We start from the raw sequence: 27,453 nt of genomic DNA, 5'->3' as shown, positions 1-27,453 counted from the left end.
GCTCGATCGTTAGTTCCTGAAACTCGATTTCGCATGAGCTCTCCTCGTATCGACGAAGCCTGTCATCCGGGAAAACTTTTAACGCCCACGCGAATTGCATCGCGATAAGCAAATTAACTTCGGAGCAGGAGGAATTTCGCGTTCAAATTCGCGGGTTAACGGTACGAATTTTCAAGTAGGACCCCTCGGCCAGTCGGCTAATTATCGCAAACTTCTTTCGAGACGCACAAGTGGTGGTCGGCTAATTAGCCCGAGCGAGCATCAAAACGAGCACGAAATCACGTGGATCTTTTCGCTCGCTCGCCGTTCCCTTTTCATTTTTTCCCCGTTGAACGACTTCGTGAAAGGGTCGATTCACCGAAGGAGACAAAAAGGGCGGTGTGTGAATACTCTTGAGTGAACAATTTTTTAATTCTATTAGGTATCGAACGAAATTCTCCGATTTATTAATCTATCACTATAAAATTTATCAATTTTCTCTGTAGACATTGGTGAAGTTTATTTCAAGGTCGTTAAGATTTAAGTTGAGAAAATGTTGAAAAATGAAAAATTTATTAATATTTTAGGAAAAAATTTAAACAAACAAAATGAAAATAATATGAAGTATACAAAATTAAATTAAAATTCTGTCGAAGGGTTGAGATTGCTGGGAAGACTATCAGACTTTCAAGAGTCTCCTTAATTTATTCGTTTCAAAAATTAAAATTTATTTTTAATAAAATTAAATAACATTTAATCGCAAAGAGAAACAGCCACGGTGAAACAAAATTTAATTCAATATTTTTGGACGTATTAAATGAAGGATTTATAACGAAGCCCAGAGCTGTAATACACACGAATTTTATTATAATTTTCATTCACTATTAAATCGAAAAATTAAATCTTAAGAAGTTATGAATTTTCAAATCCCCTTTCTGACTTTTGCATCATGATGTACATATATTATGATACTCGAAATAGGATACGAAATGAAGGTCCTTTCTCATTCGGTTCATCATTTTCCGCTTTGTTTGAACGTGCAATATTGAAACATTTCTTTATAAATACGTAACTCGCGACTTTCTATCCCGTGGAACGCGTGCCAATATATTTCGCAAACACAGCGCAGAAGGCGATTTTTACTCCGATGGAAAACGCGCGGTAATAAAAGGTATAAAACTGTAACAAGAGAATATTCAATACTCCGCGAGGTGAATTTTTCGTCGGTGTAAACATCTGTACAGACGATTTCGCGTCAATTCCACGATTGAAAAATAAATATCGCTCTCAATTCCCGTGTTCATTCGCATTTCAAGCGACGAAAGCGTGGATCGGTTTTCAAATTTTACAGATTTTTTCATGTGAAAGAATCCCTCTGGATTCGGTCACCTATCCGGGAAGAGGGAAAAAAAAACCTCTGGGATACTGTTTCGCTGTTTACACAATCACATTATTTCGAGCGATTCCCTTTTTTTTTTTCAAATTTAAAACGCCCGATCGTTGTTCAAAGGCTTGCGGATCGTTTTATTATTTTTTCATCCGCGTTGCAACGATTTTTCATTCCACTTTTTCGTAAGCAACAAAAGAAAGTATAATAATTTCAGATTTGGTGGGTGGTTTTAATGAACCTCTAGCTTGAATTTGCTGGTCTCAAGAGGGAATATAGAATTTTAGCTCTAATTAGGTACGTTAATTAAAAATTTTCAAAGTAACGTAATCGTATAGTGTGCTTCGGTGAAATACAGACGATGGTTGCAATTGGGCCTATTATGTGGTGGTATCGTTGATGAAGATTGTTTGGCGAAAATTGAACACCGTTGTTGCCTCGGCGACGGAATCTTCAAAAGACCTCGAGGACAAAGCGAATAACCCGGTGTCTATCCTGTTTGCCAATCGGTCAGTCGTGATCCGGATAGTCCGACAGATTGCTAACAGTGGACCAATGGAATGCTCTGGCAGAATTACGCAACCAACTAAGTGCCCTGAAGCGACTAGACTTTACTGTCGCTCGAGAAAGGGATATACCCTTCTCTTTCGTGCCTCTCTCCATCTGTCTTGCTCGGCAACACGCGATGCACGTTGCTTTTCTGTCCTCTGTCTCTGTTCATCTTGATTCGATAGTGGTTTATACGATCGCGATTACCAGCTAGCAACAATATCTCCATTCTAATTCGCTCGGAGAATATTATTCCGTTATTGTGTGTTGATTTAATACGGTTACCATTGGCGTAACTAGGTAGGAGCCAGGGTGGACCTCTCTCGTTCTATTGGGACACTTAAGGTTTTTAAATTTCCATAATTCAAAAATTTCCACAATTCTGAAATTCCATAATTTTGCAATTCACAATTGTAATTTAACAATTCGGCAGTTCTACGATTCCAAAATACAAAAATTCCGCGATTTCGGAATTCCACTTCAAAATGAAATTTGAAATTTCCAAAATTCTGGAATTTCAGAATCACAAAATTTTATAATTTCTATGGTACCTTGCTTATCCCGGAAAAAGTCCTAATTACGCCACTGGTGGTTACAAATCATGGGTTTATGACGGTTCGTTGGGCAATATAATGGGAGAGAAATAAGTAATTTTCTGTTTTTCTTCCATTTTGTAATAACAAGTATTAGCAAAAAGATTCAGATTAATCTTTGCTCGATTTCTAAACAAAGATTGTTATCGTTTTCAAAATCGTTATAAAATTACATAAATACGTTTGATCCAACCTTTTAAATCAGCTTCCAGAATATTAATGCGCAGCTTACAAAGCGTCCTATAAAACTCACCAATCTCCTTCCTGTTTCATTCAACCTTTACCTTTATCTCTCGATTTAGTATCACGCCGGATACAATGGTACAATAGGGTGATAATATCAGGAGTAAAAGTCGGGCATTGTTCGAACGATTACGCTCGCCCGCGTAATCCTTAATTGCATTTGCCTGTGGCGAGACCACGATCTATACGATCCTTTGGATTCACCTTGTTCCGTCCATACGACATTGTCCAAGTGTCTGTCACTCCAGGGAATACATCTGCAATTCCGTCGAGTCTATATCCCAGATATACATTATTAATTAGAAGCATTGATCATCGATTGATCAGGACGTAACGCGACAATTATTTACCACTATCTGTAAAAGTGATTTAGATCGAACTTGGAGGCAAACGCGCCAAAGTAACGGAATTAATGTCTTGCACTAAATAACACTCTACTAAATATTCAGATGCGCCAGCTTCTCGCTATCTAACGTAATTGATTAACGGAGCATGGTATCGATGTTCGCTTAAATGGAAACCGTAGTTCCTTCATGGCTGTTATATGTCTGGTCATTTATAAAACAAGCTTACTACAAAGTAGTTGATCTTTTGAAAGAAACATAGCACCTGTAGCACGTATAAAATGGATAATTAAAAAATTTCTAATATCAAATGTACACTGATGATCCCAGCCTCCCTCACTCCCTTAAAACGCATTCTCAGATTTCCCGATTTTTTATCTTTCCCATAGTTTTTCTAGGGTTCCAAAATTTCGGGGTCCATGGCCCTCGTCGTAGGCCTCCCCTTCCCCGAATTCCTTCTTCATCCCTTAGGCACTCTCGAGGAGAATGACGATATAGGGGGGAGGCTCCATATATGATTAGGTCTGTGGCCCCCAAATTAAAATTTTGAGAATCTCTGTTCCCCTGTATCTCCATTTTCTCTATGAAATACTGATTTGTTCGCGAGTGTACAATTAATCTTGGAATATTCCTACCGATAAAATATGTTGAAGTTCAGGTGTGCAAATTTCTATTCTCGTGTATATAATGTACACGGGTATAAATCTTACTTCACGCCTAGCTCCTCTGTGTTTAATCAATCTATCTGAATGCTGACCTATTCGATTTGATTCATTCCGGTGTGCTACATACCAGGAGAATAAATTCTAGACTTACTGGAGCCATTAATTGCTGGCTATTTGAATTTCAAACTGAAATTGATTAATTAATTAATTAACACTTTGAATTCGTCGAAAATCCCTGCGGAGAGCAATTTTATTTTTAATAAAATTAATTAATTATTTGTGAACTAACATATCTTTAAATATGTAGTAAAATTATGGGATTCGTGTGTGGGTGACATGGTATTCAAATTGTTAATATAATTACAAAACTCTAATTGCTTTTCAATTAAGCGTCATACGTGTAATCAAAGTTTCTTTCGAACAAATTATTGTTGCACAAAAGGGGACACAAACAATGTGTGCTTTCATGAAAATCACCGTGCTAGAAACCCGTCATTCTACCTAACTATAGAGGAAAGTACCTTTGACCTTTCTGGCGGAGTTGCAGTCACGATTGCACAAGCATAATCGACTATAATGATCGGGAAAACTATCGTTGTCTGTTCTACTTTGGGCGATAAAGTGTGTACATAAGAATCAGAACGTAATACTTTCCTTTTGGTATAAAGTATTGTTAGCCATTTACGTTCTCATATGAATTATAACTAATTAAATATCAACCAGAGGACGACGGTGATTCTGTGGAAATTGGAAAATAATGAGGTATCCAGACGAGAATTAATTAGAACTCCTGGTAAATTGTTGTAAAATTGATATAGACACGCGTAACCACTGAAGCATGTAACGAATGTAAATCAATGCGAGCTCGTCTTTTCCGGAAGACATTCTTTGGTATTCTCCAATGGTAAACGAAGGACTTTCCACGCTACTTCCAGGAGATCCTTGGTCACGATGGAAACCTGTTGGGCGACTAACCTACCTGAGAACACCTACGACCTTCTCACAATGCAGTGGTGCACTTTTGATTGCACAATCATCGAAGAAACTATTGCAACTTGTTCCGCTTATGAACGTTCGTTTAATATATTCTGTGACATATGAATTTCAAGAGTTATGACAGTGGTTTCAAATTAGGTGTAAAAATTATATTACAATATTGCAATAATGCTATATTTTGCAAAAATGATATAAACATGTAAATTTCACTTCAAAAAAAAAGAAAACGGGTTAAAAAAACAAGAGATAAAATTTTAAGTGCAACTTCGTGTTCTCTTTTGTGAAATTATGAAAGAACTACTGGTTGGATTTAAAGTTGGTTTTTTTTCCAGAAAAGAAGAATTTTTTTGGAATAGTGTGATTCTGTAAATAGTGTTTTGTCTATTCACTGTAATTCAACTAAAATTTTTTAATTAGAATTTGGGGGCACAGTATTATTCAGTACTAATCAAGAGTATTAATTATTCAGTATTAATTCATCCCTCTTCTAAAAAAATATGAAGGAATGGTATAATTCAAACTGACATCAATCATTCAAAATTAATAAATGAAAATAAATCTGTATAATTTTATATATCATTAAAGTATAAATTGAATGCACTAATAAACGATAGAAGTGCAATGATGAGAACACTATAATAGAAGAGCATGGTACTAGGAAACGTCAAAGTCGAACACGTGGCAAAAAACGTCACCGGTTAGCTGACTGAAAATACGTGTTCGCCGAATGGAAAATCGCGTTGGATTGTCGTTCGTGGAGGAACTCGTGAAGCGAAAGATCACGCGGCATGGCGAGAAAGTTGCTTTCGCTCGGTTGTTCGAGAGGAGATCGGCCACTTCTCGTAGGCATTAAAACACGTTGCACCGTAAGTCCAGGACCGTAATCGAAACGGGAGCCAACCGTCGTCCACGCAATTATTCTCTTTATCGGTTTTATCGTTTTCCACCTAACACCACCGCTGAACAAACTCCTAGATCCACTCTCCTGTCGATATTGCTACAGATCCCAAATTTACGCGCGGTACCTATCTGTGAACGATTTTTATCCGATTGTGATGGGAAAAACTAGAGAACAATTTGTAGAAATAAAATGTTCAACAAGAATTAAAGTAGAGTATCATTTGATAATTCGTAAAAATTTTTTTTAATAAAAAGAGACGAGAAAATTAATGATTGGATAATTGGTGTCATATTTTTAATTTCATAAAGTTAAAACGTATTTTTCAATTGTTCTCATCGAATACTATCAGAATATATTTAACGCTCGAACGGCGGATCATGGAGAGAGACCCAATATATGAAACTCTTCACGTATCAATAATGGTAAATTCCATTACCATTATTATTAACCGTGAAATAATTTCTCTGAGAATCATAGAACAGCTAAATTTTCCAGTGAAATGTCTGAAATATTCCAGGAAACAGATCGCTCGTGTACGTTCCTGTTCATATCCCTGCAATACTCGAGCGCACGACCAAGTTCCTTATTATTTCCCATTAAGGCTTGGATCATTCCACTTGCCCTCGAAAGAGAGTTCCTCGTTCAATGTCCCGGGGCATTTAAAAGCAGACGGTGGTATACAATTTCACGGGGTTCGCAGGGAAGCCGTGATAAGCCGGTGATAGCTGCGACTTTAGAAGGGTGGTCTCCACAATTTTCTTCGGAACGGAAGAAATGCAAAACGGAGCTTTCTTTCGCCGACCGAACGATTAACCGGAGGAAAAATGATGGTGCGCGGTCTCGTTTATCCAGCGGCTTAACTTTTATCGTTGAATTACTCCGTCGATTCGCGCGATATTACCAGCTCGGTTATTATCGTGGTCTATTCTTACCTCGACGAAAGGTCTTTATTACTTTCTCGCTTTGTTCGTTCGATCTTTTGTTCTTTTTTTTTTTTTTTTAGTAAACGATGAGTTCGTTTTCGATAATCGTTCCATCGGCTGGAAAATTCAAAAGAAAGTTTCGATAAACAAGCCATCGATGCTGTGTATTCATTGGGGAGCGAGAATCGAGCCGGCAACTTTTACCAGCCGGTACTGTTACAAAACGGGAAACTCGACAAAACGAACAGCACGAACGCAGCGTGTACACTTGCGACGAGTGTTTTATTGGAATCCTGAAACTGGTCGTGATAAGCATATCGGAAGAAAGTTTGCCGTTTGCCCTGTAACGGTAGTGCACTGATAATCTGAAGAAAATTTCGACTGGTTTTTGAACAGTAGGAAGTTACTCTGATTTTAGATAATATATGGTGTCTATAGTATTCATGGTACTCCTACGATCAAATGAGGTTTCCCTAGGGAAAGTGGCGATATAGGAGAAGCATTGTTATTTTCCCCGGGAATGTCTGAGACACAATTTTTCTTGGGGAATCCTAATTTGGCCTCGAATGTACAACCGAGAAAACTTTATTTCAAGATTGAAAGTAAAATTTTTTTATATGAAGTGTTCTTGAGAAAATTGAATTTGAAAAGTTATCAAGTTTATAAGAAAATCTGTTACGATATTAACTGTAATTATTAATTAGTATTAAATTAACAAGAGCATTGAGAAACATCTACTATAAACAAATTTTTTACAAACTCTCAGAAGCAAAGCTAATTATAATCAAATTTTATTCTACATTTTCAATTTATTTTTGCTACTGGAGCACATTCTGGATCCAGTAGTACATTTAATTATAAATAATAACATCATATCGGAATATTCAGCTCATCAACCGTAGAATTTTCAAAGGAAACGTACTACCGGTTTTAATATAATTTTCACATAGTATTGTTAATAATTTCATCGGTTGCTTTTTTTCTTTGTTCAGAGGTAGTTACATAAAAATTTTCGAAAGCATAGAAAGTGTGTAATTAATGTTCGTATCTAGCGTACATAAAATATACTTTCACGTTGAAATATTTTTACGAGTGTTGTATTTTAACGGGAAACGAGGTAAAAGCTGATTCATTGGCACTTGCACGTCTAACAATTCATGAATAAAGTTTGTCAGTGATCGAGGAACTGAATAACAATGAAATACCATTAATTACTTCGAACCTGTACAACGATACAATTGAAAATTGAAGGAAATTTATAAGAATGTGAATTTTGAAACATTCCACTTCGTGTAAAATAAAATTAGTGCGATCAAGTTTCATGTCACGATTCAGGAGAGAGAACATTGCTCCGCAGAACTTCAGAAATTTTAGAAATTTGCCTTTCCAAGCAGGAAATGAAACGGAATAGACATTTTCCAGCAGAGTGAACAGCCGGTTTTCCTTTGAATAAGAAGTAAACTTCGAAGCAGATGTAAAGAGAAGTAGGCCAAGAAGTTTCCTCTAAAAGGGAAAATCTCGTATCATGTAGCTCGATTACTTGTACATAGAAAATTTTAATATACCTGTCCAGTAATATTTCAAATTAAAAAATTTTTTAATTCTTAATGAAAATCTGCCTAAAAAAAAATAGTAGATGTGAAGATAGAATAGAGATTTGTCGAAAACAGAAGAATCTTAGCTCTTTCTTTGGGAAATGCGAGAACGATTCTTTAGATGGAGGACAGATAAAGCAGATATTTTACAGCAAACTTCTAGCAGATCGAACTAGATCCAGTAAAGAGAAGTTGGTAAAAAAAGAAGTCGGTGAAAATTCGATCTATATCTGGAAATAAGTTATAGAAGAAAAAGAAGATCGAAGAAAGTTTTTCCACGTCGGAAACAAGACTCTAATGCTTCAGTTCCGAACTGTCCCCTCGGGCAATTTATATCGGCTCCAGATATGACTCACGACCAGATTTCACGTTCGCAAGAGGAAATTGCATTATTTGACGTGATAAGTAACAAAGCTGGTTACTTTATCTTGAAATTTGTACAGACACGCTCTATCATGATACGTTCTCCGATTTGTTGAAACAAAGCGATTCCAGATTCCGTGAAAGCCTTGAATGACACTTTTTAAGGAAATTTCAGATGCAAAGATTATTATTGTTAATCTTAATATAATTAATGACATTCTTAATTGTTGATTAACTGATCGAATTTTATCGTGGATACGGTTGCATTAAGTAGAACGTGCACGCTCTTGGGACTCTCTCTATGGTCCGCCATCCGAGAATTAAAAGTGCCATGGTTTCTTGGAACGTATTTTATCTTTCTTTTATCACCGTTACACCGCTTCTTCGTTCGTGCTTTCACGAGATTTCTTTACAGTCTCGATTCGATACATTTAGCAGAAAGATCGTAATTCATTTTATTTCTGTAATTATTCGTTTGTGAAGTAAATATTACAGATTCGCAGAAATTAATTTTCTTACTTCGACGCTGCACAATTTGAATAAAAGTCATTTTATGATTGCCGAGGGATTAACTGTAGAATAACGAAGTCTTTATTTGAATTAAAGAATGCAATTTTTATCCTTAAGAGAACATTGTTCCATTAATTTTAATTAGTTTGCTCCTGCTTTCTTACTCTCTTTCTGTTAAATTAAAGCTTGCTTTTTAATTGTCTCACTCGAGTTTCAATTGCCTTCGGATTGCACTTTTCTTCTCTTAAAGCAGAGTTTTCTAATGATTACTCTTTCAAAGGTAGATTACAATTGTTCTTCTACAGCTTCTTGTTTATAGAATAATGGATTCCCGATTTTCCTGATTTACTAATCCGGAAGAGGATTTGAGAGATTCATTTCCGCCATTCATTACGAAAATTCGCCTAAAAATGGTTGCAAATTTCGGGGCTTGAATCTTGGAACTTTAAAATTTTAATTTCGAAATCTGAATTTTAAAGCTTCGAATTTTGAGCCTTCAAAATTTTAGAAATGCAAATCGTAATTGTGGAACAGAGGAAGTTCGGAAATCTAAAATTTTAGGCTAATGGAACTTTGGAATGTTAAAATTTTTGAATTATAAACGATCCGCTCCACATTTTTGAAAGAGATCAAGACCACCCTGGTATCCACTTAGTTAAACCAATGAAAATAATGGATCTAGAATTGAAATCTCTGGAATTATTCTACCGTTAATCCCATCTCTTCCTGACGACCGCCTCGATCTTTGAATTTAACGATGTTTATATAGACACGTTATTATAACGATCGAGGAAAAGAGAAATGAGAGATGTATCGAGCAGAAAGAATACCAGAGGGGAAAGATAGAGGGGTAGGAGGGATGGAAACAGAGATTCCATCCAACGCGGTCAGGTCGGAGATGGTCGCTCATAAATATTCATACGGAATTCCTGAAGCCAGGAAAACATCCATTCCTGCAGAAGCGCACGTGTGCCCCTGTGCATTCGGCAATTTCGTGAACGACGAATGGAGAGGAAAAAAAGCGAGCAACATCGAAGAGAAACGAGGGAAATTACCATAGACCAATTTCTGATCGGCTGTAACGGAAAATGGTGGCTTGGATGGAAAAAAAAAGTAGCCTCGTCTTGCTCGGATACGTTCAAGAGCGATGTTGGAATTGCTGAGGAAAGTGTGACATAAACGACGGATATGGAGTAGAGAAAGTACTCGGTGGTAAAATTCGTGGAATTTTCTTGATGCTCGATTAGTTCTAGATTTTACTATGTATCTAGTCGATCAATTCCATTTCTGATAATCTTTCTTGCAGTTTAACCTGTTACTTGTTTTATGGTAAGAGGAAACTTGTTATTTCAGGTGGGAATTATATATGTATCAATAGTAATCAGATGAATGAAATTGATAGATTTGTGTAATATAATTTTGTCACAGTTGTGACATAATTGCTATATTGAATTTCAATTAATTCAATTTTAATTCAAAGTATTGGCATTTTTTAATTTAATATAATTTTAATTCTGGGTGCTATGACGTTTTAAAATTTAATTTATTCTAATTAATTTCAAACCTAGGTGTTATGACCTTTTTAATTCACCTTACTTTTTAACTAGTTTTAATTTTAAGTGTAACTTCTTTAATTTAATATCACTTTAATTAAATAATTTCTAATTAATTTTAATTCTAACACGTGTTTTATGTGTTGTGACTTCTTTGATTTAATTTATTCCAAGTGATATGATTTTTTAAAGATAGGCAAATAAATAAAAACTAAGAAAATTTTAAATAATAACATAAGTTATAGAAACTATTAAAATGTTTTTATCAAAATATCTATTAAATTTTGTGAAATTAATTTTCAGTTCAATATTAGCTTTGTATCGATACTGATTGTTCTAGTGTTAATAATAGATCACCTTTCATTGCTTTATTGCTCGTGAAATAATCCAGTTAATTATTTGAGAGAAAGGGCCAATTGTGTTGGCAATTTACCAAGAATATTCTCTATACATTTTCATTCCCGGCAACGATAACGCTACCAGCGTCGAACTTCCAAGAAGCAAAGCTCATATGCAACGCTATAAAGAGATTCAAGTTACGACAATCGAGGGGGCATTCTTTTTTTGTTTGCCAAACAACTCGCGCAATGACACGTCGTAAAATTTATCTCACCGTTTTAATACCGTAGGAGACGTCGTTCAGGGAGATCCCGTGACAAATCGCGCGTGTACCGTTCTTTTCCAACTGTATTTCCGCCAAAGAAAAATTCATGCTATGTGACCCGCGAAAATATTCCGTCTTCCCGTTCGACTTTGCATGTTTGCTTTTGAAACGCGACGTTCCAACCGTTCGCGAGCATTCAGTTAACCCTTTCACTATGAATGACGTGTATATATACATACGTCTTGAGAAACCTGTTATTAATATTTATACGTTCACTGCCACCTGGGTCACGAATGACTAATATTATTAGGATTTTAATTTAGTTAAGTAATCAGGAAAAATGAAGATAAAAAAATATTTAAGGTAAAAATTTATTAGTAATTTGATGTACCCTCAGGTGGCAGACCATGGAGAGAACCCCAATTTCATATTATTTTCATTTATTAAATTTTACTTTATTAAATCATAAATGGATACAATAAAATAATTATACTCAAATACTTAAAGAAAAGAACAATTTTGAATAATATTATTAATGGAACTATTCTAAGATATTTTTAAATATTGAATGACTATAGAATAATAAAAAAATAATTTTCTAAAGAAATAGTTATTCTCTGCTCTACATGGTCGGTCGTGCGTAGCTTTGGTTAATTCCTAGAAACAGTTTGATTCGTTTGGAAATTTTTCACCCGATCCACCATGATTTGATTTGAAAAAAAAATATCACCAATCTCCGAGTGAAAAGAGTAATAAAAGAGTACGGAGAAGTAATAAAGCTGGAATTCAAATTGCCTCATCGAAACAAATCTCCCAGATACATATATTCAATAGGTTTTGCGAGTCCAGTACTCGGTCATTCCGTTATCGTACTTGCTGGTCATCGATTCGTTTTTCTCATTTTTCCATTCGGACCACGGTGGACAACAGTTCCTCGACGTCGGACGGTGGGCTTGGCATTGCGTTGGAAAAAATTTGCATGAAGAGACGCACGCAGGCCCGTCTTTTGCATAAAGGCAAATTTATAATTGGCCGCGAGCCAATGTCTGCTACGTTTGCTCCACCTTCGATCGAGTAACGCCGTCGCGAATTTTGATCTCAATCGGCACGTTTCGTCTGTTTCACAGTACGTGCGAAACAATTTGTGGAAAACCATGAACATGATTTTCGCGTACGTCTTATCCGGTATTCCACTAGTAAAATTATTACTTTTTCTTTTCAAGTTTGCCACTTAGAGAAGTTCAATGTTTAGCCTATGGTTACGTCAGTTGCATGTCTGCTCTTCGCATAAACACATGCCTCGCAGTGCTTGACTGCCTTGACAATTAATTGGCGGGGAAGCCCGAAACACCTGGATAAGCATCATAAATGCTGGAAATTCGGAAACTAGCTTTCTCCATGTTTGGAAAGGTTGGGAGAAAATTTGTACACCATGTTAATGGAATCGTGTAGATGAAAGGTTTGGCCCTATATTCAAAAGTTTCTAATTAAACGAGAAGACTCAGAAATTCCAAAATCATTAGTCTGTTACATAAACGAGTTTGTTTTCAATCAACAAACTTCAAATAAAAACATGGTTATTATTCATTGCTCTACGAATTTCAAATAACTAATTTTCAATACCAATAGCAAATTTTCAAAAATGATTTCATGACATTAAAGTGTTGCAAAGTATCACTTATGATATATCAATTTGCAGTTTAATGGCTGCTTTTTTATACAAAATTACTGATCTTTTGTTTTGGTCATTGTTCGCTATAATTAATAACCATTCATTTTATATTAAAAATATTAATGAAACGTTTATGTAGTCATTTTTATCAGACTTTAAGCTTTAAATTGATATGATACAAACTGTGTTTTATGAAACTTTTATGTCATGAAATTGTACCGGTAAATAAAAATTGACGAATTCATTATTTCTTAAATCCTGTTAATTAACATCAATTCAGAGAAGATCATTTGATTATATTCATCGGTATCCTAACGATATCAAACGAGTCGGTCTAATAGAGAATCGATACCGGTTTCCAGAAATTCCATCACGAAATTACGTTATCGAGATAGAATCCCAAAGATTCCCCACAACCTGCACCGGTTATCGACGATTCCAACGAGGCTTAATTTGCGAGTGTTCACGGTACAGAATCGATGATAAAAATCTACCACGGGCCGGGGAATTTGTCGACAGGTCTGTTATCCGGTCAGTAAGGTATGCGGCCGCAGAACTTGGTATCCTCGCCCTTAATTGACCGTTTCTAGTTCCTTTCTCTATCTGTATCCTTCTCAAATGACGACAATGTGCCTCGGTATGATAACGCTGGGTATGCGCATCGATTCTAACCAGCTTCTCCTCCATTAACCATGAAACAATCGTTACCTGTCCAATATCGCGTTTCCAATTGCGTGTTGAAAAATTTGCATCAACTACATTGAATTTATTACATGAAAGTGAATAAATAAAACTTGATCAGTTATTAATAAAAAGGTTCTATATCCAGGATTATCTAGGATTTGTATTCATTATGGTATTATTACATTTATTTAATTTATTTGTTCACTGAACGTATTCTCGTTTATTACCCCTGAATTTATATGATAATTCCGATTTAATAAGTTGGGTACGTTCGCGAAGCATTAACGATATAATTAGCATTGCTAAAACAACCGTATCAGGATAATTGATTTCATCAGTTGAGTAGTTTCAGAAATTTTGTTCCATAATAGTTCTACATAATTATTTCTCGTTAATTAAAAAGTTTTGAATAAGAGGAATCGTTTAGTTATTAAAAAATTTAATTATGGGAATTCTATGTTTGTTATTTATCAATTTTTTTAAGTAGTGTACAAAATTATCATTATTCATTTTCTAACATTTCGATCCTTTATTTGAGATTCTCTTCAGGTGTAATAAATATATGTTTATGTTATATTTTGACATTGGCATTTTTGAATTGAATTTGAAATTATCGTGTTTTATACAGAATATGGAATTTTTTACAAATTCAATACCGGGTTTCACTCATTTTTTCAAAATTATGACCAAATGAACTTTTGCTCGATACTGTACATTTTCATGCTTTTCACAATCAAGAATACCACCGAATCGTGAGACAGAGAAGCAAAAAGAGTTAAGAAGACTCAATAAGCGTCGGTGAAAAGGATCCGGAGAAAGACGAGTGGGAAGAAAGTGAAAATGAAAGCCGGTGGTGCGTTCGCGTCTCATTCACGGGATATAACTCTTCATAGAATCATCCAGGAGCGCTTCATTACTATTTCTATCTCATTAACGGTTTAAAATATCGAGACACGAAGCGCCGGTCTGCGCCGTCTCGGCGACTAACACTTTCGAAAAAATATCCGTCTCATTAATTGGATACTCGTCGCTAACAACGTTGCGGGGAGATCGTATTAAACAGTGCGATAACGAAAAAAAGAAATAAAAAGGGAAAAATTATCCTCGTTATTAACTATTCGACAGATATAACGTGTACTTCTCGAAGCACGGGCTTGCCTGCCGGCGCACGAACGATATTTTATCGAAATTGCATCCAGATTTCGTTATTAACTATTCCCCAGCTGGGAGCCGAGTACACGCGCACCCTTTTCCACCCCCCTCTATCAAGATTTTACGACGCGAGACTTGCTTCTTTTTTCCCCGATAGAACGAGTCGCGATATTTATGTCTATCCATCGAATACTCTTTCCCATTTTTCCACTCCTGTTTTGCATAATTCCCATTGCCATTTTATTTCTTGCATTACAGATACTTGTAGATTCTTAGGAATTCTAGTGGCCCTTTTTTCTGATTCGTAATTTTAATTGCTTTAAATGTTTCTTAACCCTTAACCGATGAGGTGGTTTTCGAGGAACACCGAAATTTTTAAATTTTGAAGCCATGCTAAAAATTTCGATATTGCATAATTTTCATTCCTTATTCGGTAGCATCATCCACTCATCTACAAAAACAAAAAAGAAACTGCGATAAGCCTTGCTCCATGGGGTATAGAGTTTTCAAAGCAGCCCGTTACAACACCATTAATAACCTTTAAAAAGGTGAGCAAGCCCTGCCACGGTTGGTAAGCCGCGACTAACGTGGTTTAGTTGGCCAAGCAGGCATGGCACGTGTCCTAACGAGGGGCCGCTCATTGTGCATATTCATTAGGACATTCATTATGACCATTTGTCGTTCACTGCTTCCCCTACTCCATTTACGGTCCAGGGGATTCATTTTTTAATATTCTCAACAATGTTCGCGCGAAAAGAACATTAACTCGTAGCATTTTAATTTTATAGCGTCAAAGTTTCACTGCTTACGATCCGTTAATTCAATTCTGAGCAAATTTTTGTTGAAAAAAATCCATTAACCCATTTTTGCGAACGTTTGTAATTTTGGGATTCTGAAATGTAGAAAATCTGAAATTTTTGAATTCTAATATTTTGATATTTTGAAATTTTAGGATTCTGAAATTTTTGAAATCTAATATTTTGATATTTTGAAATTTTGAAAATTTGCAATTTTCGAGATTCTGAAATGTACAAAATTAAAAATATTTTGGAGTGATAAAAATCCACATTTTTACAAGCCACTCCACGTTTTTAAAAAATCAGACCCCCCTCCTGGCTCATACCAAGTTACGTGAATGGATATTCCGCGTACTGACAAACTATAATTGTGCCGAGCTTGTAGGTCACTTGCCAGTTGGTGGTATAAACACAGTTGTTTGCATTCGATTGGATTATTACATGTTCCAGATAAATTACTCGGGTATTTGTGTGGCGCGTGTATCTCGTACGCGCGTACACAGTGATGAATGCAGTTTGGTCAGGGGTTGCAACGCCTCGCGGGCACCTGTTTCAAGGGGTGTCTCGATGGTGGTCTCGATGTAGATCGGAAGCCAATTAATATCCACCGGCATCCTTCTCTCAGCCACGGGTTTCCCTATGGTGAGCCACCGGAATATACCCCGTTGAAACATAACTATGCTGTACGTGATATACTCTCGCCATGGGGCTCGCTTGTCGGCGATGGGACCCCATAAACTTCGTCATGCGATAACGGCGTTAACCTGTAGTTACCTCGTTATTTTCTAACAGAACCGTACCCTGTTCCTTCCGAGGAAATCGAGATCGTAACGAGACACGAGCGAGATCTTTCCTTCCTTATTTCTCCTTAGCTTCTTTTCTTTCCGGAATCTTTCCTGTGATTTACCTCGCTCGCTGATTTATCGCGGCGATTTCCCTCGAAAATTTATTAGACCCCTTGGAGACCGGCTTCGCTTTTATTTCACCTTATCGCCGCGGTTCCGATGCATACACCAGTCGCGAGCATGTTTTATGGAACTTATTACACGTATCCTTTTGTTCGAACGATAAGCGAAAGATTTGAGGATCCATGTCCATTTTCCTGTATTCATAATATCTACTTCGTTCAAAGGTTAATTTAAAAATATACCAGGAATTTTACAATAATGTGACAATAAAGTTAGTTAATTATTAGACAGATTTTTATACAAAATCTTATAGAATATTAATTGAAAAAAGGAAAAAAGAAATGGCAAGTTTGAGCACTATTAAATATTTCAATCCTACTTTTATTTCCTTCAGTACAAACATATCATACTCTTCATTAAATTTGTGTTTGATACTCCAATATATGGAATTTATCCTTCAAAAAATAAATAAATAAATGACCAACAATTATCCATACACCACCGAACAGTAACCAATATCTCACGATAAATCGGATATCATCACAGCAAGTTGATGCAAATCCTATTACATTTCATATAATCCTGACGTTTCAGCCGTTAATTAACAAAACTCATTTATTATTTATCACGCGACGGTATTCCTGCCGAGCCGTGTAAACGAATGGGTGCAACACGCTGCTAAGTGCATCTGTAAATTCCGAAGCATACAGGTGTGGATGCAAGAAAGAGGAGGATGTCTGTACAAACACAGCTTCACGATCAATACACGGCTCCTGTATTGATACGTATGTTGCTATACAAATAGACCCCGCGTATGATTAATATATGCGCCAGTAGATACAAATAGCCCAGTCTTTACGCGCCATCGTGCGTGCAAGTGTAAGCCGGTTAGGTTTTCCACGCGCCGTCTCGACGTTCCCTGTGTAAAATCGAGTTCACAAAAATTAAAGGATTATCCGGGATTACTATCGATGCGACAACATCCCGAACACCGATCAGGGTCCTGAAAATCGTTCGCAGCGTGTTTGAAACGATACTCGCTTGTCAAATGAATAATTAACACCGACAAAGTTTTCTTGCGTATGCAAAACTTTCACCAATTTACAGCAAATTTAATTTTACAATATAATTTTTGGAATTAGGATTAAAATGAAGATAACAATGTAAATGGTTAAAAACATTCCCTAATTTATTACCTGAAATATTTCTCATGACTCCCAATTAATACCACTGAATTAAAGTACACTTTCCCTCCAAAAAAAAAAAGAGGAAACAAAACAAAACGAAGACCGAGTCATAACAGGGTCCTTTATTTTCTGCCTGGCCAACGAACGTTAGATCGATTACCAGGGGTGCGAAAGGGGAGTTCTACCCCCGTAAGCTTTTCACCGGTAATTACGTTAATAACTTCAGCGTCCGCAGAATTTATGATCGTGGGATGGGTCGCGGAGAAAGTGAAAAGGTGGAAGAGAGTGCTACTAATTCTCGGCCAGGATGGTGTCTTAACGAACCCATTCACGGTAATATTAATTCCTTCGGTCATATTTAATTGGACTTGAACCCCGGCTGGACCGAGTGTCTGTAATTTGTCACGTTTTATTAACGATTTCCGATCGGGATAAAAGGTTCAAGTAACCGGTTCACTCGACCTCGTAATTGTTTCCTCTTAGTTCATGATACGGCAACACCTTAACCGTGAGACTTTATTAAAAGCCACGATAATTAGTGTAAACAATTTTATGAATAGTTATCGAGACTTTCTTCTGTTACAAGGAGAGTCTTGTTCTGTTTAAATTAAAACTGCTTATTGTGTCCGGGAATATAATAAGCTTCATAGAAATCTTGTTTCCCGCGAAACGATGTCTATAAATGCTGAAAGCTTTGAGAGATCCCTGTTGTCTTCGAATCTTTATATATTCCTATGCGAAAGATTGCGACTTGCCGCGAGATTTGCGGAAAAGAAAATTATGGAGAATGAAATGAATCGTTCAGTGTATTCCTTTCTGCAAAATACAGTACCGAGAGGGAAATTCTTTGGGGATCTTTCGATTACAATGGCTTCAAATGATGTCCGTCTAGACGTTTCAAACGAAATCTCAGAATGTTAATAGTGAAAAGACCGACATTTGGTAGAGGCTGTAGAAATCTTTAGTTGACAAAATGAAATTGTAGCTAAGCTTTAAATTGATGTACTACGAGTATTATTTTATGTCAGAATTTCTTTGATTCAAAACTGGGTATTTTAGGTTTATTTTGATTACTCATTTGATTAGTCATTTTATAATAGAGATATTAATTTTCATCAAACTTTAAGCTTTAATTTGATATATCATAAGTATTATTTTAGAAAACTTTTATGTCATGAAATCATATTGAAGTGTCTATGTTTTCGAATTGACCATTTAATATGCAATTATTTTAGATTTGCTTTGGCTAACCATTAGTCGTTTTATATTAGTGATATTAACGAGAGGCGTATGCAGTCATTTTCGTGAAGTTTTAAGCTTTTTCTGTCATAAAATTACATCTGATTTATAGTTATTACGAAAAGCATTCCACTGCACTACTGCACCAAGATTGCATAACCCGATGCAGAAAATTGCAGTCGTGAAAAATAAGTAATCAACGTGAAGCAGTTTTATCTGCAAAACGTAGCCCAGTAATTTCACTCATAAACTCGAAGAAAATTCCTGTTCCGAGGTGTAACAACGTTTCCTCGAAGTCAACAGTGTCGTTACATGAAATAACATGAAATCGATGCAGCATCAGGGTGGAAAGTGAATCGTAAAGAAAGGGGAAACGGGTAAAGGCAAACGACCGTGCTTATTAAATGCTTTTCGTATTTTCCACGAAATATCCGTCGTTAGTGGCTACGTCTCCGTGTATAATGGGGCGAGAAGGAATTGCACCCCTTCTAAGAGGGATGACGTTTAAAGGAAAGCTTGTCTGTCGAACGACTAATAAGATTACCTTCCGCCTAATCATTCTCGCTCCCGTGAGCGTCGTACACCGTTTACGACTCTTCGAACAACCCGCCTCTCGCTTTTCCTTCTCTCGTTGCTTGTATTCGCGACGGATAATTTTCCTAGGCGACACCTAATTATCGGGAAATTCTGCGGTTAGCGTGTGTGTGTCTAGCAGCTTTCGCGTAAACGCAATTGGGGGACAGATGGAGGATAAATGGACGGATTAACTGCACCAACGAGCTTACTTTTGTACATTCTGCTGAATCGAGCCTTTCCATACTTTATGGGGTGTAACGAGGATGTCAGTTTGTAATAATAGTAAGGTAACATTTTGAGAAATAATATTCACTCCAGAAGATGATTGATAAATGTGATTACTTTTTATAATCAATAATAATTGAAGATGTTTCAATTAATTATGTAATTAATGAAGATGTGATTCTATTGAACCGATTAATTTGATCGAAAGTGTCGTAGAACTTTCTTACGACCAGTTTCTACTCTCGTTCAAGAGAAACTGTAAATATCATGCGAGTAGGTCGAAACGATCTCTCGTGATCGATACAATCGGATGCATCTCTTACCTTGTAGATCTCGTCTACGAGTCTAGTGAGTTCTTCGGTTTCCATCGTGTACCCCTTCGATGTCTGAAAGTTGCACTTTAACCGACTTCACGAGATGCTCATATTTTTCCGTCCTTCCGAGACCGGATCTCACGTTTGTCGATCCACTTTCGCGAAATCGATCGTTCGGGAATCGATGAAATTCTTTCGGATATTTCTATGATCTTTGGGCGAATCTGCAATTAAAAAGATGGAAATTAATTTAATTTTGAAATTTTTATAGCCTCTGAAGCTTACATGAAATTTAGATTGCAAATTTAACTTATTAAATAATTGATAATTAGTAATTAACGTACTTTTAATTAATAAATGCTAATTATCCTGCAGATAATTGCTAAACATTAATTATCATGTAAATAATAAATAAATAATAATTAACATATAAACTGTTTGTCCAATAGAAGAATAATAATATATTAGATTTATTAAAAATTAAAATTAGTGACAAAAAATTTTCCAAAGTGTTAATTAAAAATAATTACTCATATATCAGTTATTAATTTCCTGAGCTAAAAATTGTAATTTGCTCAAATGATAAGAGTTCTTCATTGATTTCTCAATTGATAATTTCTTATCAATTTTAATATCAGATAAAATTTGATCGCATATCACTTTATTACTATCAGATCAGAATAAAGAAAATTAACCACTCTAAAGTCTACAGAGTCTCTAAATAACAATATGGAAATAACTGAATTTCTTCCACGTGTCTGACTGCCAATTCAACGGGATGCTTTGCATTTGAATTAATATAAAGAGGCTTAACAAAGTCGAGCCGGTTGCCAACCATGATAATGCATCATGCTGATACAGAGCTAAGTGAATTTAACTGGTATTCGCGAGAGAAGTTGGCCCGGGCCAACGAAATTGCACGAATTATCTCCGCGACGGTGTACCAGGCCAGGTGCAATAATTCACGAGTAACCGTCGCATTTGGAATAACAATCTAGAAAATCTTGAGCGGTGAGCTCAACGATGCTTTTATGTTAATTCAACAGCATTAGAATTCTCATCGCGGCAGTCGAAGGACATCGGATGGGCGCCCATGAACGGTCGGTGTTGCGGTTTTTATTTTTCTCGCCGTATGGTCGTTTCGAATCGTTTTCCGTTTGGAAAACGATCTAAAGTTAAATTATTTCTAAGTGAAAATTATTAGAAATTTTAGTAGAATATTTCCAATTGAAGGGGTTATTTTTAGAATTAAAAATTACCAACAAACTTGAAATCTAATACTAATCTAATACTAATCTAATGTCAATCTAATACCAATCTAATACTAATCTAATGACAGTCTAATACTAATTTAATATTAATTTTAAATCTAAATCTATTTTATTACTTTACCAAAATGGCAATTTTATCCAAAAAATTTTTTAAAAATATCCTCTCTATGTGAAAAAATATAACGAAACATTCCCAATATTCACCGATCGACAGAATCTATTAAAAATGCTTCTGTTCCAATTTATATTGCTTTACGCTTTCTATACAACCAATTAGTTCCAATAACTACGCAAAGGGATTTCTCTGTGCCTGATCAACGATTCGTATCGTGGAATGTGTTCGAATTTATTAATTAGCCTCCGCTAAAATACTTGCAATATTTTCGAAACTTTTCCATTCGAGAAAGCAAACGAACGTTGAAAATACTCTTCTGTACGTATAGAATTCGCAAGCTTGCGGTTTTAATAGCGTTACTCATAGGCAGAAGGAGAAGTGACGTTTTCCAGAGTACTTTCATTCCGCAAGGACACCCGGTATGTGCTCGCCGTAAACGCGAGTAGAAGGAGATCGGTCCGGAAAAAGCGGCATAACTTGCTCGTTTTATTTCTCTATGATACACGTGTGTGCGGATGTTTAGAGTGTGTGTCTAGTCAAGGCAGAGCACGCTTAAGGTGTCACGGATCGACGATCGAGAGTCGGTCGGTTGGTTTTCAACCTGATTCGAGAGCAGCCCCAGATCGAGAAATCGTGAAAGCATAGAACGCGAGCAACGGCTAACACGAAGAAGATTTAACGATCTCTTTTCTCCTTCTTTCGAGCTCCTATAGTGGACGAAATGGCTCGTTGTCGCGCCTCTTGTACCTGAGAAGATCAGGAAGAAATTGATGGTGCTCGGGTGGAAAATTGTAGGATTAATGTTTGTATCGTGGGAGTTACGATGGTCTCCTTTTTCTGGAGTCAAGTCTTTTAGGGCTTCTGGACAAAATGGCTCGTTGTTATAAAAATCAGAAAAAAATTGATGCCAATATAGAGAGACATTATCAAAGTTAACACATTGACTTATATGTTGAAGCTGTTGAAAATTTCATTGACTGATATTTGTTTTGTTTTTTAACAAATTTTATTTATTAATTTTACATATCTAATATAAATATTTTTAAACTAAACAGTTTCATATATTGAGAGAGTAATTTTTAAAGGGATAAAGTAACATGTAGTGTAAGATATAATGATTTTCTCCATTGTCCTCCATCCGAGGATTAATAATGTGGGCGATGTATTTTTATGGAAATTCAATCATCACCTACGCGTGCATAATACACCAATCAATGCATTAATATTTATATTTAATAATTCATAAATTTTTGTTTAAAGTACCTGGGACATTTTATATTAAAAGAAATGGGACGAATGACAACTCTGATTTAAGGTCACCAGAAAAATAACAATTATAATATTTGATTACTCTTTGATGGATTTAAAATGTTGCCTGTTTCCAAATATGATATGATTGTATAAAATTTAAAAAAAATGATGGTATCTTCGAAAAACGAGAGGAAAGAATGCGTTATACTTTGGTTGGGATAAAAGCAGGAGAATTCGATCGTACTATTGAAAATATTGCAATTGCACAACTCCCTCCCGTCGCAAAGTGAATTTTGCAGTAACTTTGGAAACGTGGCGATACCCTCTGAAAGCTTTCAGGTGAATTAAATTCTCTCGAAACGTTTACGTTAAAATGTTTCCCTTTAATCTCTCTAATCACATGTGCTAGGCTTGTTCCACGCACGTTACGAACTTTCGGAATTTCATTCGATACATTCGCTCGTTTGGTCTGATGTTTTTCTCGTGGCAGAAGCTCGATAACTTGAAATATTTAGTTGAATGAGAGAAAAATATACTTCCACCGATTTTTAGCAGAATTTTTCATTCTACGAGTATTAAACAAGAATTTTCAGTTTCTTAAAGCAATGATCTATCTTGAAGTACAATTTTGCTGAATTTTATTTATCTGAGAAACTATAAATTCACAAACTTTGTTGCCGGTATTTGAATGCAAATTTCTGCATAAATGGGAAACGGAATCAGAGAGATTGAAGAAGTTTTCGAGATGGGAAGTTCTCTTATCGATTAACCAATACGAAACAAAGTTATCCGCGAGGGGGATATCAAAGGAAAAACATCGATATCATTTCGAGGAATTGACAAAATTTTTCTTGTCAATCTTTATAAGTGCAATCTATTTTTTTTCTATTATGTCATTTGTAAAAGTTGAGATCTTCTTCTTATCAATGATTATCTTTACTTTTAGAACATTTAGAATGCTAGAATTTGGGATTTAAAAATTATAGAACCTTAGAATATCAGTGTTGTGAAATTTTTAAATTCAAGAATTCAGGAATTTTTGAATATTAGAAGCCTAGAATTTTAGGATTTCAGGACCTTAGAATCTTAGAATTTCAAAAGCTTAGAAATTTACAAGTTGAAATTTCGAAATTTTATAATTTCAAAACTTTAGAATCCTACAACTTTGAAATTTTTGAATTCTGGAATAGTGGAATTTTATGATTTCAGGAACTTAGCATCTTAGAATTTTAAAACCTTAGAAATTTACAAGTTGAAATTTCGAAATTTTAGAATTTCAGAATTTCAGAACCTTAGAATCTTAGTACTTTGAGAATTTTCGAATTCTGAAATAGTGTAATTTTATGATTTCAGGAGCTTAGAATTTTAGGATGGTGAAAGATCCAGTCCACATTTTTTTTTTTTCACTCCATCCTGTCCCCTACCTAATTATACCATTGTACATATTCTTTACCGCACGCATAGATCTACGTGTTCGCATCGGACGCGTTTTATTCGCTTTCATCGTTACGAAATGCATCATTGTTACGTGAGAGTCGAGGCGCGAGGAAATATTATTTACCAGAGCGGTCGATAACCCGTATCTTCTCAAATCAACGTTCTGCTCTCACTTTTTCCCGAAGCGTTACCCGCCTTTCTCCAAAGGAATAGAATTTCTCTTCTCGTCGTTTCGTAATGTTAAATAACCAATATCTTTCTCCTGTTTGCTGTGCCTAGCGCTCGCATACACAGAGAGCGTAAGAATGCAGTCGCGAGAGGAAAGTGCATTCGAACGGGGGCTATGCGTCGACGCGATTCTATCCACTTGGTCGAACAAGATGTTGCCAAAGGAATATTAAACGCAAAGCAGAGAATTTTATAGAACTGAATGAATTTAATGCTGTTTCCTCTGTGTTCATTCTTTTTTCGACTTTCTAACAGATTATCGGTGACGAAAGTGCAGTTTTTCACGGTTCAGCGAACGATGAATATTTATCAGTATTGCAATAGCTTTGATTGTTCGCAGTTTGATGAAATATTCTATAGTCGCTTTTATTTATATGCAACCACCATGGGCCCACTGTTTTGCATATGAAATGCAAGATTATATTAAAATTGGGACTCTCTCCATGGTCCGCCGTCCGAGGGTTATTATAATACTAATGATATTCAAGATCTATTTTTCATTTCTTTTTCTAATAATTCAATTATTAAATGTACAAATTAATTCGATACCTCTACTATTTTAATTCCTATTTTAAATTTGAATTCTACGCTTCTGAGCAATTGAAAAATGTCGGGAGGATTAAAATTACTTCATTAATTTACTTTTTAGCAATGAATCTATAATTAAAAAAGAACAAAAGGCACAGAATTAATTTATTATCGCAGTATTATTTAATCTCTCCTACGCGAACGTTATCTACGAAGACAATGTAGAAATGTTTCGTACGCAGCACAGAATAAAAATGACATCACCTGCGTCTGTATCTCTTGCATTCCGCGAGCTTATAATTCCTATGGCATTTATAGAATGTAAACCTGTTCGTTGGCGAACAGTACACGTGCACTTTCCGAGCTCCAAAAAAAAAAAAATCGAAATTTCATCGAACGAATAGGATATAACCGTGTAACACGGTCGAGAACTCTCGGCAGAAAAAGAAATTAAAGGAATTTATCGAAGTGCTCTGTCGAATAGTTTGCACGAATTTTCCGACGGTACCGCGATTGTAACTCGTGAAATAAACGGATGAGTTGTTTCACACTGATTCGAAGAATACGAACGAAACGTAAAATTCAACACGGTCGAAATCATTCTAAAATACGTTCCCTAAAAATTAATTATTCCGAGAGGAGTTTTACTTAAAAAGTAAGGAGATACCGAGTGTCTGTGAACGACTCGAAGGAATTTCAGACGAATTTTCGACTCGACTGGAAGAGGGATGGTCCCGTTAATAAATAGCAATAGCAATTTAGAGAAGGTAAAGTAGAATCGTCCGGTAGAAACGGAACGCGCGATAAATTTTCCAGCAAGGAAAAGCGATTTCCGTATCGATGCACCCGCTCCGAGGTGATACTTTCCGCAAGAAGCACGATAAAACACTTCTTTCTCCGTGAGAAAGGTGTAGCTCGCGGAATTCAGGACAAATTCTTGGTCGCGTGCTCTCTGTTATCCACCTTCCTACAACCCACGGCCATTAAACTTTACATTACATTTTTGACGTCCCATATTGTGATGGTAAAGAATTTTGAAAAAAATTTGTTTTTCTTTGAAATCGCTCACGTGGCAGTATAATAAGTCTTTGGTATTCAGAATATTTATAAAATTACGAAGATTTGGAATAAAGTTGAATTCGAAGTTACATAGTTTTTGACGTCCCATATTGTAATGGTAAAGAATTTTTTCAAAAATTTATTTTTCTTTGAAATCACGTGGCAATATAACAAGAGTTTACTGCCCTGAATATCTATGAAATTACCGAAGATATGGTAAAATAGTTAAATTTAAAATTATGTAGTTTCGAACGTTCTGCATTGTGGTCGAAAAAAAACTTCGAAAAGAGGACGAATGAAATAATAAAAATAATAATAAAATCTTTTGATATGGGCCATAATTCGATGGCTATTTAAAGACAATAAAAGAAGAGAAGAATAAAATGCAGGAAGGTGGAATCTGCAAGGATGTGACCAGTGACTTTTTCCCAAAGCAAAGAAAAATAAATGAGGAGGAATTTAAGGCGGAAGGGGGGAAAAATGTGGGGAAGGCGCGGCCACGGAACGAATTATCGGGATTCGTTCGTGAGGTTGCATTCAAATCGGGCCGACGATGGAATGTCGTCCTGCCTCTTCTGTCGTAACAGTTATAAAACGGTCCTGATATCCTGCAGGCAGTAGCGCACACTCGTGTACGGCTTCACCGATGTCCCTGCACCTGCCACGCTACTTCTCTGTGTAGGCGTTTCGTTTACAGTCCATACCGTTGCCGAATTTTCGATATTTTTTCACGATTCGTGTACCATTTTTTTTTATTTCGATGTTTCCGATGAAAAACAGACCGAAGTTAACCTTTTGCTCGTAGGAGATTCCGACGCAAAATGGCAACGTTTGAGGTAAAAGCAAAACGACCATTTATGGAAAATTTTTCACTAATTAAAAATTTCAACAAATTTTACGTATTTCTACCGACAGTTATCAGTCGTATTATTTATTTATATGTATTCCATTTCCTCTCTTTAAAGGAGTAGTTTCATACCAAGAGCACTATGAGCCAAATATTGGAAATAAGTCTTAAACATTATTATATTTTAAATTTGAGCTTGTAAATTCCTACAGAATCATAATAGGTAATAGGTAGAACATGTGCATAAAGTAATTCGGATAACTCACCCTATTAGGGCAACTCACCCCATAATATTAAATCTACGATATCAATCACCAATGACAAATTATTCTAACTCATAAATTACACCCTATAAATTAATTTTGAAAAATAATTCCACGATCATCCAGATTAGAAAAAAAAAAATAGAAAAACGATCATGCTCTATATAATGAATGGTGAACTTTGAATATCAGACACACAGAACTAGCAGCATAGTTTCAGAGGAGAAAAGTTGGTGACATCTGGTACAAAAGAATGTTGTCAGCCGCAATCAATGCCCGGTGTCTGTTCCCTGTGCAGGAGGATCGATAACGTGGTTTCGTTTAAAGGGTGTATTATCATTCGCAGTGAAAGACACAAAAGCGGCAGGAATATTCTTGTACGAGGGTGATAAAAGGGTGAAATGATCAGAAGAAACGAGCGTAGAGGGGTTGAAATCGTTGGGAAATAGTGTGTCGTGTCGAGGGGGGTGAAAAGCGTAGCAGGGTAAAATGGTA

General features: G+C 35.9%; 1 protein-coding gene across 1 annotated transcript in view; it reads right to left on the bottom strand.

Moving 5' to 3' along the window:
• Positions 1-27,453, bottom strand: part of IRSp53 (Insulin receptor substrate 53 kDa) — a 135,558-nt gene that overhangs the window by 102,811 nt on the left and 5,294 nt on the right. The window contains exon 2 of the mRNA XM_034324360.2: positions 19,969-20,183. Within this exon, the coding sequence (XP_034180251.2) occupies positions 19,969-20,013 (45 nt within the window). The 5' untranslated portion in view covers positions 20,014-20,183. The remainder of the gene's footprint in view (positions 1-19,968; positions 20,184-27,453) is intronic.

Source organism: Osmia lignaria, chromosome 7, assembly GCF_051020975.1.
Source record: "Osmia lignaria lignaria isolate PbOS001 chromosome 7, iyOsmLign1, whole genome shotgun sequence".
Taxonomy (NCBI): domain Eukaryota; kingdom Metazoa; phylum Arthropoda; class Insecta; order Hymenoptera; family Megachilidae; genus Osmia; species Osmia lignaria.
Note: the sequence above shows the minus strand (reverse complement) of the source record. Positions and strands in the feature narration are given on the sequence as shown.